Source organism: Cyprinodon variegatus, unplaced genomic scaffold, assembly GCF_000732505.1.
Source record: "Cyprinodon variegatus isolate N-32 unplaced genomic scaffold, C_variegatus-1.0 Scaffold648, whole genome shotgun sequence".
Taxonomy (NCBI): Eukaryota; Metazoa; Chordata; class Actinopteri; order Cyprinodontiformes; family Cyprinodontidae; genus Cyprinodon; species Cyprinodon variegatus.
In genome coordinates, this window is record NW_015151101.1 from 393,806 (window position 1) to 408,163 (window position 14,358).

Consider the following 14,358-nt stretch of genomic DNA (forward strand, 5'->3'; position numbering starts at 1 on the left):
CTCAGAGTTTTCACTTAACCTCCTTTCTGAAACAGGCCCCTGGTCATTGGAGGTCAAGCCACTGAGATCGAACATACCCCATGTCTGCCTTATGGACTAAAACTGGTAGTTGTTTCCAGAGGGGAGGACCCTAATAACTAAAAGATGTGCCTCCCATTCTACTTTCATAAATTCGGGAAACTACTAGTAAACCTGCAGATTGAGAGCAAAGTTGTCTGTTAGGAACATAAGGTGCAATCAGATCTCTGATATAAGCCAGACCTTCGCCATATAAGGTTTTAAATGCTATGTATTCTGGATTTAACAGGAAGCCAATGAAGAGAAGCAAGAATAGGAGAGATATGATCTCTCTATATTCATTTCTTTGGGGGATGGGGGTAGGGGGGGTATTTTGATTTTAATAAAATAAAATATCCTATTTATAAAGAATCCCATAAAATCATATATGTGGGTGAGTTTGGCTACTCTGATAAAAGACATTTAGGATTATTCTATATTTAGATCTTAGTTATTTGATCCAAATAATTTAAGCCATTAAACACCTTCTAATTGCAGAAATAGAGGATGAGAACTTACTTAGCTAAGAGCTCATGTTAGTCTCTGTATAAGAACAAATAACAGATGTGTCCATTGTGAAATGGATAGACAGTTAGAACTTTTGGAACTGTGTGAATTTCGTACCTTCATATGATTGTGAGACTCCAAAGATATAAAAAAAGAGAATTGCGAGTAAAGGATTAAACCAATCATCCTCTTACTACATATTATCTCTACTGAAGTGATACAATACTGACATTAGATGTGAAAAATCTATTTTCTTTAGCATATCAGTAATGTTAAACCAATAACTTCTGCTTAGAACAGATAGGTGTGATGATATAACTCAGGTCAACAAACATCAACAATGTTTGTGCTGCCTTTTCAACGGGCCCCTAATAGCTTTAAAAAGATGAATTTGTTGGGAGTCAGGCCACCACATGTTGAGTGAATCCAAAGTGAAGCTATCAGCTGAAATGATTGATAACCCAAATGCTGGTCATTGCTTGAAGTAGCTCTGTGGCTGATTCATGGCAGAGCCTTGGATATAGCTGTTGCAATGACTGCTGGTAATGGCCCAGAAGTGGTGTAGATGTGAAGAGCTGAAATGGAGGAAAGCTGGCTGCATAAAACCTTAAGATGTAAGAATTGTACCAACCACATCAAGACATAATTTCTGTTTATTATTCACAAAACTATACAAAATATTCAAACAATCCATCAAGCAGCAGCAGAGGAGAAAAACTACAAGCGTGCAAATAATCACTCGAATTACTTACGTAGTTTGAGCCCTAAATACAAAAGCTGTATTTTTGCTGCAACTTGCATGCAGAACATGAAATATTTACAATCACAGGTTTTTGGCATTTTTCAAAAGTATTAAAAAAAAACATGTTTGAACAAGAAGAAAAACAAATGTGCAAAATCCTGTAAGGTACTTTAAAAATCAAATACTTTAAACAGCTTTTTTTATTTCCAAATATTCTTCTACTTCAGAAATGAGCTTTCACACAATGTATTTTGAAAAGTCTGAACGAAACGACAAAACAGGCTTTTTGATTTCAAACTATAATGTTCCATGAAATTCACATTATAACAGCACAAAAGATTTCAAAGAACTACGACATAGATAAAAACAGCATATCTCTTTACTTAGTTCTATGTTAATACCCATGTAGGGACTTTAACATGTAAAAATACTATTTTCTTTCTCTCTGTAGAGTTTTTGCTGGTTTTTTACAATTGTGAGAAAAGTTGGGAGTTTAACCCAAACTTGGGGTTAAAAACTGTGATTCAGGATGTAAGCTTAAGGTAGGGACCTCATCATTCTACACAGATTACCATTATGATGCATAAAAAAAACTACATAATTTCTTAAAATGTCTTCAATGTAATGAAATAAGATACAGTGAAACTGGTAACATTATCATTATCTAATGTTAATATCAGTGGCTTGTGATAGGCCTACCGTGTGTAGTTCAAAATAGACAACAAATTGTGGTGTGATTTTTAAGGGGAAACTGAGCTGTGATTTAACTGTCTGTAAAGTTCAAATTTAAGAGGTTATAGTAGTTGTTTTGGTTTTTTGATACAAAATATAACTAAAAATATAAATCTTTCATTTCAAACCATAATAATTCTTAATTTTGTCCAATTTAATATGAAATAAATAGCATTTTTTATGCATTTTATTTCATAATAAATATAAGACATTAGTTACCTCAAGTAGCTGAATTTGTGACCTTTAGTTTCTGTATACTATTAAATAGTACAATATGAGATAAATCACAATAAAAGTGTTTCTCACGTGATGACATTAAGGATTTCAATTAGGAGCAGAGGTAACATCAGCCTATGTATATGGGAAGGCAGTGGCTGTAAAACAGGGTTTTATTACCTTAAAAGGTTTGTACTATTTTAATAGGCTTTTACTCCGACTGCTTTCACTTTCTGACTTGCCAATTAGTGGTCAGGGCCATTTAGGCTTAAATGTCTTTTACTTTAACGAGTGAGCTAGGTTAAACACATAACCTGAACTTGCTTTGTTAAATTTGATGAGGTTGAGAAGTCTCCATATTGGACTCAGAAATGGGTAACAACTGCCAGTTTTTTTAATGCAGCAGCTTTTTAGCTTTAGTTACTAAAACCCAGAAATTCAAAAGACTGTCATAATCAATCAGACTATCACTAAGAAGTTTTTTTCTTTCTTTTCTTTCTTAATTCACTAATTGAGACAAACTCTGAACACAGACTAATGCTTTCAAGCATATTTTGTTTTTTATGAATATTTTTCAGTTACATCTATACAAAAACACAACATTTAACGTTGAAATATCAGATAAAACTAATGAAAAAAACCTCAAATCTCAATACAGGGACAGGTTGGTAAACAAATTTGTCTAAATCAAGGGGTCAATTTCAGAAAGCAGGTTTAACAAACTCCGTCTCAAATCCTCAACTAAATGAATTGAATTGATCTTTCATAATGTACAAGCATAACAAATATGAAAAGCCATTATCAGGTGAGTCACCATGACGACAGGCAACAGGAGACGTCTGTTTCACACCACTGGAACTTGAGATTTTAATGCAGAAATAAAAAAAAAAAGAGCAAGGAAAGGAAGAGGATTAAGGAGAAGATAGTTGGATGAATGAAGAAACAGATTTTGAGAAAGTAACAATTGAGTTTTATATACCTAGAAATGTTTACACATTCTAAGCAGCCATTCTGACATTTATCAGATTGATTGAATGATTGATTTATGATATCTGAAATACATTTCTTCATAGTCAAAATAATACAAATGATGACCAGTAATAATAGAAATATGAACATCTGAAATTAATTTCTAGAGATCCAGAATGTTTACTCTAGAAGTGAAGAATTTGTTTTTTAAATTTTTTTTTTTATTGGTCATTTTTGACAAGGAAAATGTATTTATATTAATAAATATACACATTCAGTCAAACTAAAACATTACAAAACAACTTGTCATAGCCAGCTGTAACCCCAATAATATTACGGGGAAAACTAGTTTATTACTTTAATGGTAATGGATCAATGTATTATATTTAGCTGCAGTCACCTGGCAGCAGGTGAAAATAGAGAATAATAACATTATTCTAACAAGTAGGACCTGTGCATCATCTTATAGGGTTCCTACTTAGTTTGAATCTGTCTTTCATTACACAGTAAATACCAAGTAGCCGTTTGCAGCTCCTTCGCATGTTATCATCCCAATAAATGGCCTTTATTATCAGTTATCAGTGAAATAGAATTGCTTCAGCTTATGCTTCCTATCTACCAGTAGGCTAAAGAGGGTGATAACAAAAAAAAAACCAAAACAAAAAGATAAAAAATCTCTATATGTAAAATCAAAAAAAAAATTCAGTAGTTCTTCATGTATTGAAAATTAAAATAAAAAGATCAACATGTTGCTCATCTTAAAAAAGAAACAAACACAAATAAGTCTCACATCCAGAGTCTTCACCCTATAAATAGTTAACTATCTGTGAATTAATCCAGATACTGCTTTAATAAGACCCTCATTAATAGGACATGTACTGTTTATTTTTAACAGCTAGTGTGTCTAACAGACCTAGTCAATAATTTGTTTTAATGCACAAAGCTACGACAAAAATCTGACTAAATCAGGAAATGAAACAACGTGTGATTTGACTGTAAGGAGAGCGAAGGACACTGCTCCCTACCAAGTTAGCTCTGGGGAGAATGTTACTACAGTAACAGAAACAGAGTTTGAGTAAGCTCTTTTTGTGAAATGGAAAACGCAGTTTCCCTCATTTTAGGTTTAAAAACGTCGTTTTCAGTAAATCTGCTTTGTGAAACAGACTCCAGAAGTCCATTTCCCTCTCGTTATTGCACACTGACCCTCACAGGTTCTCTCTAATCAGCAGACCCACTAGGTTTGCTATTCACCCCAAACCAAGAAACACCAAATCTTTGGTGTGTGTGTCGCATTAGTGGACAAATCAAACAACTCCCTGCAGAAATCATTAGCATTCAGGTGATTCTAAATTGACACAGCAGCTTTAAGTGGGTGTTACATACATGTGCCTCTTTTTGTTCCAAGTCCATCTTTAAAGGTCATGTAATACAACATCTGCGTTTTGCCTCCAGAAGCAAAATTAAAATGTCATGCTGGTGTATATTTGGATTAATTTGGATTACATGGCTTCGGGTGGGGCCTGGGATTCACAAAGAGGAAGGCCTTTTGTAATACTAGTAAAATCCCAGCAGAAAATAGGCTGTAGAAAGAAACATTAGGATGAGCCGGTTTATATAAAACTAATTTAATGACATGATCAGAAAATGTTAAAAACTGGTTTTTGATACAGGGCTGTTGTAAAGCCTACACCACCTGGGCATATGTAAAATCAAATTGGGGCCTTAGTAATTAGAGCGATATCTACACATCTTTGGTTAGAGGATCCAAACCTAAGAAGATGTCTCAACGATTACCAAGCATGGGGGACTTAATGTTATTCTCTGGATTCTGAAATGAGAAATAAAAGAAATTCTGAACTGTACCGCAGGTCAACAGCTATTTTGTTGAAACTTGGGAATCATTTATATCTTCCAATAATGCAACAACAAGTTTTCTGAATGGCCCTTTTTTCAACCCGGTAAAAATTTGTAACAATCATTTCTTAAGTCATTTCTGTCCTGAGAAACCCCCCAATACATTTAAATCAATTCCAGCTATGATATACTGCTAAATTTTTCCTATAAGCTTGTTGATGCCTGAAATAAGATATTCATTGTCTGAAATTTACTCTGGAACATTTAATTAAATATTGTTGGGATAATTCTTTTATATATTTGTGTATATATATATATATATATATATATATATATATATATATATATATATATATATATATATATATATATATATANATATATATATATATATATATATATATATATATATATATATATATATATATATATATATATATATGTATATATGTGTGTTCTTCTAAATGTATGGAAGTATCTGATCCATGCAAACATATTCAGCAGAAGTCATTAATTTTCTCAGATAATATTAAACAATGTATTATTTTGTTGGTCCCATAATCTTAATATTTAAAACTTCAGTTGGTGCATTGGTCTTTTCATAGTTTTACTATCAGTCTTAGTAGCTGTTTATTTGATTTTAAGTAGTCTGAAAGCCTAAGAACAGTGTAAATAACTATTTTAAACAACAAATGTGGCTTAAGGCCAGCAGGAATGAAGCTGTAGGTAGTTTGCAAATATCTAAACAGATAGAATAGCTTCTGCTGTCTGGCATGTTTAAAGCTTTGATGTTGCAGATACAGTAGCTTTATTGACATTTTAAAATTCCTCTTAAACATAGGAACATTAAGATGCCTTGCCAGCATTGTAAAGCCACTTTGCTTAGAAGCCCCTCTCTGTAGTACAGCTTTCATCAGGGAGTATTGGTATTCTTTGGCTTGTCTGTTTGTCTTCCTTGATGGGAAAATAACTGAACCCTTTAGCCTTTTAGCCTTAACAGCCATAAAGATTCTTCTCCTGGTGTTAATTGCCATGAAATGAAAATTTTACCCTTCCAAAACCCTCTTATTGTATGGATTCTGTGGAAGGATTATTTAGTTGAGTTGCTGTAAGGGACGGAAAGGGCAGGGTTTCTGAATGTCTGAACTGGTGCGGTGCCAACGGCTTGGGTTTTATTGATTGTACAGTGAAGATTTATCTTTAAAAAATTCATTCTTTTTAATATCCCTACCCTAACATGAGCTTTTAAATAAAACTGCAGCAAACAGCTTTTTTTTCCTAATCATGCACAATTTCTGTTGTTTGATTTTATTCTCACTCTATCAAAAGAACAAGTCAAAAACATCTCCAAATCCCCAAATTCATAAGAATTTAAAACCCATGACGAGTGAGTAAATTTTACCTGTTTTTGGTTGTCTGTTTATTTATTTTGCTGCCTGTTGGCCTTGATTCCCTTAAAAAGAGTTTTCTAATCTCAAGTGTGCTGGCCTGGTTGAATACAAAAACAACACCTACCTTATTTTTCGGACTACACATTGCACCGGAGTTTAGCCAAAAACTATTATTAAGATGAGAACCACATATATACTGTACGTCGTACCAGACTAAAAGTTGCACCTTTTTGAAAGGTTATTCTATCCATGGAATCCGTGTTCTGATAACTGGCGTGAGGTCGGCTACCACTCAAAGACCGCATTGTTTTATTTCATGAACAAGTATCTGATAAGCAGTGATAATGCGCAAGTTGCCCTATCGCTTACTCTGGTCTTTTAAATATCACCACTACTATCATTAATACTATCAATACTATCAGAGAGGCGATTGCGTTGCATAAAGTGGTAACGTCGAGTTGGACCTTCGGCAAAGTTCTCTATATTCATTTCTTTGGCAATTACCTGGCCATGGAGCTATAACTGCACAGTAGACAGGCCTGAACCCGCAGCGCGTTGTTCGAAAAATCCATGTACAGCTCTTCCTCTAGACGTGGTCATCTAGCCTTTAGCCCTCGGTTAGCTTTTTTTGTTTTTTCATAACCTTCAACTTTTCCTCAGCTTTTCTCCGGTCCCTAACCAGTTTTTTACTGCATCCAAACTGTCGTTCAATTGCCCTATTCCCATTTTCGACTGCATATTTAATTACTTTGAGCTTGAATTCAGCAGTATATAAATTTCTTTTGCCTAGCATCTTTCTATTCAGTTGTAATTGTTGTAATGCTAATTTGTTTTGTTGTGGTAAATTGTAACGTTTTTACTATCAACCTGTAATATGTAACATGTTGTTGTGGGGAAAGCAACATAGCGCCCTCTTGTGGTGAAAAAAAACGTATATGTTTCACCAGAGTATAAGTCGCATGGCCAGCCAAACCATGAAAAAAAGTACGACTTATAGTCCAAAAAATACGGTAGAAGCATTTACTAATCTGACCTCAGTATGGACAAAATATTTAACCCTAAAACATGGACTAACTCTAATGTATAAAGAGAGATAAGAAACATGTATTTTAGACAAAATTCACACCCCTGATAAAGTACAAAGCTAGCTTATTTTTCAGCAAAAATACTATGGGCTTCCATTTTGGGTCTCAATCGCATTTTCTAATAAGAAAGTTAAAACACAAGACCAATATATCTTATTCTAAATCAAATAAATATCTGATTAAGAAAATTAGTGACGAAAACCTCTTAGCCTTAGTTGTGTTATATTGCTAGCTTACTGAATTGTGTATATAATGAATTAGTTGGCAATCTTTTTATCCTATAAAAAAGAAAAAAAAAAACAGCAGGGCTTTCTCAGTGACAGTGTGTTTAAATAACTGGCCTGGTTACTCGGAAGTGACACCTCCTATAAAAAATTCAGTGGCTTAGGTAAGATTTCCAAAACTGTAATGGTGACGGACTCATATTCTGCTATAGACAGGTACCTCTTACACTGACCCTGAACAGACTAATGACCAGAAATGTGCTGACATTCATATCATGTTATTCCAAAGAGTTGTCAGGGAAACAAAAGATTAACTTATTTTGGTTCAATAGTAAATAATTGTAGTCTAATAACAATTTGGACACAAAGTGTTTTTTAAAACTGAGGGACTTTTTTTTTTTAGAGATTTATGCAGCTGTAGTGGTAGTTGTGGGCAAAGAGGTTATTTAAATAAAATAATTAGCTTAAAATAAACATCCATATATTATCTGTATTCTTATATCATTTCAGTGTTCAAAATATCAGTATTTGTAAGCTCTGCATCTTTTTATCTGATGCTAAAGTAGATGCTGCACATCAGGGTGAAGAGATTCTCATACGACTAGATAAGCAATTACTTTTAATGACTGTTTGTCAGACTTGAACATCATATTAACAGCTTTCCAGTCCCCTCTAATAACCACTATTCAATACATGAATCCTTGGAAAGTAATGAAATGACAGGATTAAGAGGTAATCTGCTGTAACTAAACTGGTTGTGTATTTGCTAATCTCTGCTGGCCCAAGTTTACTCTATCATTCGTTTTCAAAGGGAATTTGATGGGGTTCTTTAGGTGTCGCACAATGGCTCACTTATTTGCTGCAAAAAAATCTCTGGGTTCAATTCCAGCCGGGGTCATTTCTGTGTTGAATTTCTTTTTTCTTCCTGTGTACATGTAGATTCTCTTCAGTTTCCTCACACATTCCAAGACCACAGCTTCTCTGCATTGCCCACAAAGGCAAGACTGTATTTATGTATGTTATTTTCTCTAAGACTGTTTCCCTCGGCTGTTTCTACATGACTGTTGCCATGTACTGTATTGTTTCCGCATGACCGTTGCCATGTGTTACCACGTTGTCTTTTTACCACTAAAAATAGACACTAGCCTCCCTAAACACCCTCCGATGATGACATGACTATATGATATAGCTGAATTCTCATAGTATAGAGTTGTTGTGAGCATCAACTCATATACGTAATAGTGATCTTCTAGGTTGTTTTTTTTTACCTCAAATACTCTCATATGAAACATTCTCTGAATAAGTAAGGATAAGCTCTAAACAGAAGATACAACATACATATAGCCTCTCTTTTTAATTACTCATAATTGTTCTTTTAATTTATTTTGTGCAAAATATTCAAAGCCCACGGAACATCACAGCAAACTGTCTTCTTGCAAACAGTTCTATTCAACCATATATTTACAAGTGAAAGAACTTAAGCCGGGATCTATCAGAGTGCTTTTTTACTTAAACTTGACCAAACTCACACCATGGCTGCTGGAGACTGATATCCACCTAAGGTGCACAGTTTGTCTCTACTTGGTCATTTACATCATTGCCAGAAAGTGAGGCCTCCACGTACTGCATCTTTTTGGCACTCGGAAAAATTCCAGCAGGTAGGTACTGATCGCACGGTGAATGCAGCTCGTCTATTTCTGTTGTAAAGTGGTCTGGGCTTTCCCCATTGGACGTCTCCTTGATGACGCTGTAAGTGAGCGCTACGCTGTAGGATGCAGGTTTCTCCATACGCTGGGGGCCACAATGACACAGCTTCTTGAAGGCAGTGCGGAACTTCTGGGACATGGCATTGTAGATCACTGGATTGATGGCACTGTTAAGGTAGATGCAGAGACGACAGAAGAGCAGGAACCAGGTGTCTAGGTAGGGTTTGTTTAGAAAGGAGTTGACCACTACTAAGGTCCGGTAGGGCATCCAGAGTAAGGCGAATAGGATTACAACCACAGCAAGCATCTTCGTCACCTGGTAAAACAGTAAACAGACCAAATAGACGACTGCAAATTAGAAACAGTAAAAACAAGTAATTTGTCCTAAGTTTCGTTTCATAAAATATTTAACTGTTTAGGAACGGTTTGTTTTATGAGCAGTGGATCAACAGGATTTGCTGTTCTGTTTAGTACAAAGAAAAAAGTATTCATAGCCCTAAGACTATGCTAAATGTTGCTATGTTACAAGTGTTGGGAGTAATTGCATTTTATATTAAAGGCATAACATTATTAGTTGTTCAGTAACAAAGTTATCTGACTTTTCTAAGTTCGGTATTTTGTTTTTATTCTACGTAGAAAGCAGTAGTTCTGAAAAGGAGGAATGTTTGAAGCTTATTGGCTGAGGATGCTTTGGTAGGCGAGTTAATAAACATCGATTGAAACAAACAAGAGAGAGCCAAGGCAATGACAGAGAAGGGTATAAATTCTACTATAATGTTTCTAATCTGGGATTACAGGCACTATTGTACACTCAAAGAAAAAATGTTACTGCGATTGGATTAATATGGGCTGGAGCAAAGACTTTCAATGTTGGTTAAAAGCAACTGTGCTTTAATGAACTGCTTGTTAATCTTTCACCCTCCCACAAAACCTACTTACAAATAGGGCCTTTTTACCAATACATTGCACTCTTGTCTCTACAGTGTTATCATAAAATCACTTGCTTTGTATACTGTCCTAGTTTACCACTGTGAATATGGATGTACCAGAACTGCAGTGTACCTGAAGTTCTGAAGTGGTGTGACTCCTGTTTAGTTTTACTACATAGAATAATTAATTTGTTTTATATTGCTTGAAAGTTATGTTTTTCATTGCTATGCCTTATCATTATCAGTTGAAACCTCTTAACATGCATAAATATTCCATTTTAAAACATCTACTTTGTTTTTTTGTTCTTTTATTATAAGCATTCAACATGGTAAATAATCACATGTACATATATCTACTCACATCCAAGTCCCAGTACACACTATAATACTGTAGATTAAGTATATAATTTTTCAGATATCTAATCCTTCATTAATCATTATTAAGTATTTAAGGGGGTCATAGAATGATTATATAGGGTATTTGGTGCTGGTCCTTAAGGTCTCTGAATAGGGTGTGTAACATTAGTTTGGCTGAAAATGGCATATTTGCTGTTCTATGTGCCCTAATAGAAAGCCGGGTTAAAAGGCCTAGACCGAAAGGACAGGTTTTCTTCTTTTTATGGTATGATCATGAATATGCAGATGAGATATTTATCAGCAGATCTGCTCTAAAAGAGTGCAAAGAGTAATTCATAAGATTGCTTTTTTTTTTTTTTTTTTTGCAGAACAACTGCATTTCAAAGCCGTGTATCACCAAGGGCAATGTGAATCGTCAGAAAAGCACTGATGCACAACTACAGTAGCTGCCCCTGGAGCATTGGAGATTGGTTTTCTGGAGTAACAATTCATACTTTCAAGGTGGGGGCCCATATCTAGATATCTTGGCCAAGGCTGTCAGCTGGCCTGCCTGCAAAGGGCGGGCAAACATCATATCATGTCCTTTGAGTCAAGAATGCAAAGTCACCGAAGTTAAAACCTAATTGAGACAGAATGTAAAATGCATGCAACTGTATTTGCAGTTAATTGTGCTTATGAATATATTTTAATGCCCACTTTTTAGTTTTTTATTGCTTACCTGTATCATTTTCTTTCTACATCACATTTATATGGTACTTTGCATTGGTCTTTCACATAGAATCCCAATGAAACACATTAAAGCAGAACAGACTATAGAGCATTAAGATGATGAGAGAAGAAGACAGGTAGCATACTTTTAAATGATAAGCAGCTCTAATGCACCTTGCTGTCAGTTATGTGTGCTGCATAAAATCAGATTTTCCAAGGACAGAAAGTCCTTTTAAGAGCTCTTAAATGAATCATTTGCTGCATAATAACCAGAAACATAACATAGTTTACCAAAGAGGCTTCCTTAGATGTAAATTCAGTTTTTGTGTATGTTTGTATTAATTTAGAAAATTTGCTAAACTTAATTTGATAATGAATTAAAACATTTTATTACAATTCCAGTTGTAAAACAAAAATATCAAAAAAAATGTTCTTTGGATATATAGGAGGGTCTGCTAACTTAAAAAAAACCTTTTTAATGTTTGTTTGTTTTTTTACCATAAGTTATGAAAAAAGCCAGTGCTAATAGTCTTATTTCCATATGCCTGCGTATGATGGGTTCATGAGATTTTTTTTAGGATATTCTGTGGCATAAGAAATCTGGAGGGACTGACTCAGTAGTACTTAGAATTAGTATTAGTAGAGGTTAAATGTATTCTAAATCAAAACCATTATTTGACTGCAGACACAGCACATGAAGCAACAGATAATGATTAAAAAATATATTTTTTGCATATGAACTTATTACATGTTTATGTTTAATTTCTTAATTTATTTATATTTTAACTACACTACACATAGCAAAAAAGTGAAAATACAAGGCACTGCTTTACAAACATATTTTTTTAGACACTAGACAACTTCTATTGACATTCTGTATACACAAACAGTGTATACAAAACAAAATTTCGTTTAGCACAGCTTTCGAGACAGTAAATGAACATTTCTATTCCATATCGTGCATCAAATGTAAACAGTGTGGGAGAAAAAAAAACGGTGCAAAAATGCATTGATATGGAAGTTCAAAGCATTAATATATGCTCTGAAAAATTACATACATACATGTTCCCAGCGGTAAGTGCCAGGATGTTCAGCAATAGGACATTTATTTTGTATTGGAAATCTTTCTTGTTTTATCCACTAAAGAATGTAGACAACAAGGTCTCTGAAGTGGATGTGACATTGCACAATATCATTTCCTCAGGTAACGTTACAGAGATGTATGCTATATTTTAAGGCATCATAGAAGACACTCCATAAAAATGATCTAGGAGGGTATCTAACTAGCCTCCAGATAAACCCCATATGTCATGACATGCTACAGCACAGGAGGGTTCTCCTAAATGGTTCTAAATGTGTGTACTTAATATCTATGTATGTATGCGTGTTTTATTTATTTATTTATTTTTTCAGAAAAAGATGCTTGTTATATTTGTGGAATTGCTAATGTCTGATACTTAGTTTTACAGTTTAAATCATTTGATAATCTGCAAAACAGTTAAATTAGTGTTTATTTTTCTTAACATTAGTGCATTTCTTTCTTGAATTGAGCAGGTGAGTGAGACCCTTTGCCAATAGGATAAGAGTTTATATTTAAAATAAAGAGAAACTGTAATAATCAAGTCACTACAGCTGGCCTATCTGCCCACTCTGCACTCCTGCTCAGTTCCACCTCACCTGCAATCGGCTCTAAACCCGTTCAGATCAGCTACCAGTGCCAGATCAACTCAAACCTACCTGTGAGAACCTTCCAGTTATTCTGTTTGCAAACCTGTCTGCCTGCCTGTTGCCCGACCTGATCTGCTTTCTGTTACCGAGCCTGCCTGTCCATGTTCTGCCTCTGTCTGCCTGCCTGGAAACCTGGTCGGAGTACTGGATTATGCCTAACCTTTGTGGATCTCGGAAACCTAATAGTTTATGAACCTGGATTGGACATGGACCTTCCCTTTTGGATCTCTCTGTCTGTACTGCTGCTGGATCTGTCACACTGTTGCTGAACCTGGACCCCTCTTCATCACGTCTCTGGAAAGCCCCCACTAGAATCATCCATCAATCTGACAGCTGCCCGCAAGCGGACCTCCCTCCTAACTAGTTCTCAGCCTCAAATAGGCTCTTCATGCTCAGGATCTCCTCAGTTTTCATACCTGCCTCCACTGGTCTCTAACCTGTGCCTCTGCCTCCAGGGGTTCCCGTTCGAGAGCAGCAGTGTGTCCTGCACATTAACCGCTTCCCATGATCATTCCTTTAATAAATCTTGTAAAAGTCACTGACCTGTCTTGGTTGAATGGTGGGTCCGATTCCTGTACATTACTGTAACAACTGCAGTCTCTTATTTCAAGTGCTTAATATCTAATTATCTTTTATTATGTTATTTACCAGCTGAAATTAAGGATAAATACACTTAAATAAATACACAAGTTGATAACCATTTTACACTGTTGCAGTTAAACAATAACAATCTGATAAAATTGTACCTAATATATTTGTATACACAAAAAACCTATTTTCCACACAAAAGGACTATAAATACTGCTTATACTTAATCCTAAAATGGATTTATACTGTAGAAGAATTCATTATTTTCCTTTCTATACAAAATTATAGGCTACTTTTTATGGTGGTTTATTACAAAAAACCATATAAAAGGTCCTCGATTTCACAGTTCTAATATGGCAAAACGTGAAAACTTTTAAAACTTTTCCAAAACACATTTTTGCCATATGCTTTTTACAGATTGTGAGACTGGATAATATATATATATATATATCAGTGGCGGCCGGCCCATAGGGGGCACTGGGGCACCGCCCTCCCTGATAAGAAGAGAGAAACGTAAAATATATTTTTAGAAATTAACTCATAAATGTCAGTTTTACTCTCTAGA

The 14,358-nt window shown here is 34.8% G+C and overlaps 1 protein-coding gene across 1 annotated transcript in view; it reads right to left on the reverse strand.

Annotated features, from left to right (window-relative positions):
* Positions 1-8,275: 8,275 nt before the first annotated feature.
* trhr (thyrotropin-releasing hormone receptor) overlaps positions 8,276-14,358 on the reverse strand; it is a 19,616-nt gene continuing 13,533 nt past the window's right edge. The window contains exon 2 of the mRNA XM_015393566.1: positions 8,276-9,799. Within this exon, the coding sequence (XP_015249052.1) occupies positions 9,335-9,799 (465 nt within the window). The 3' untranslated portion in view covers positions 8,276-9,334. The remainder of the gene's footprint in view (positions 9,800-14,358) is intronic.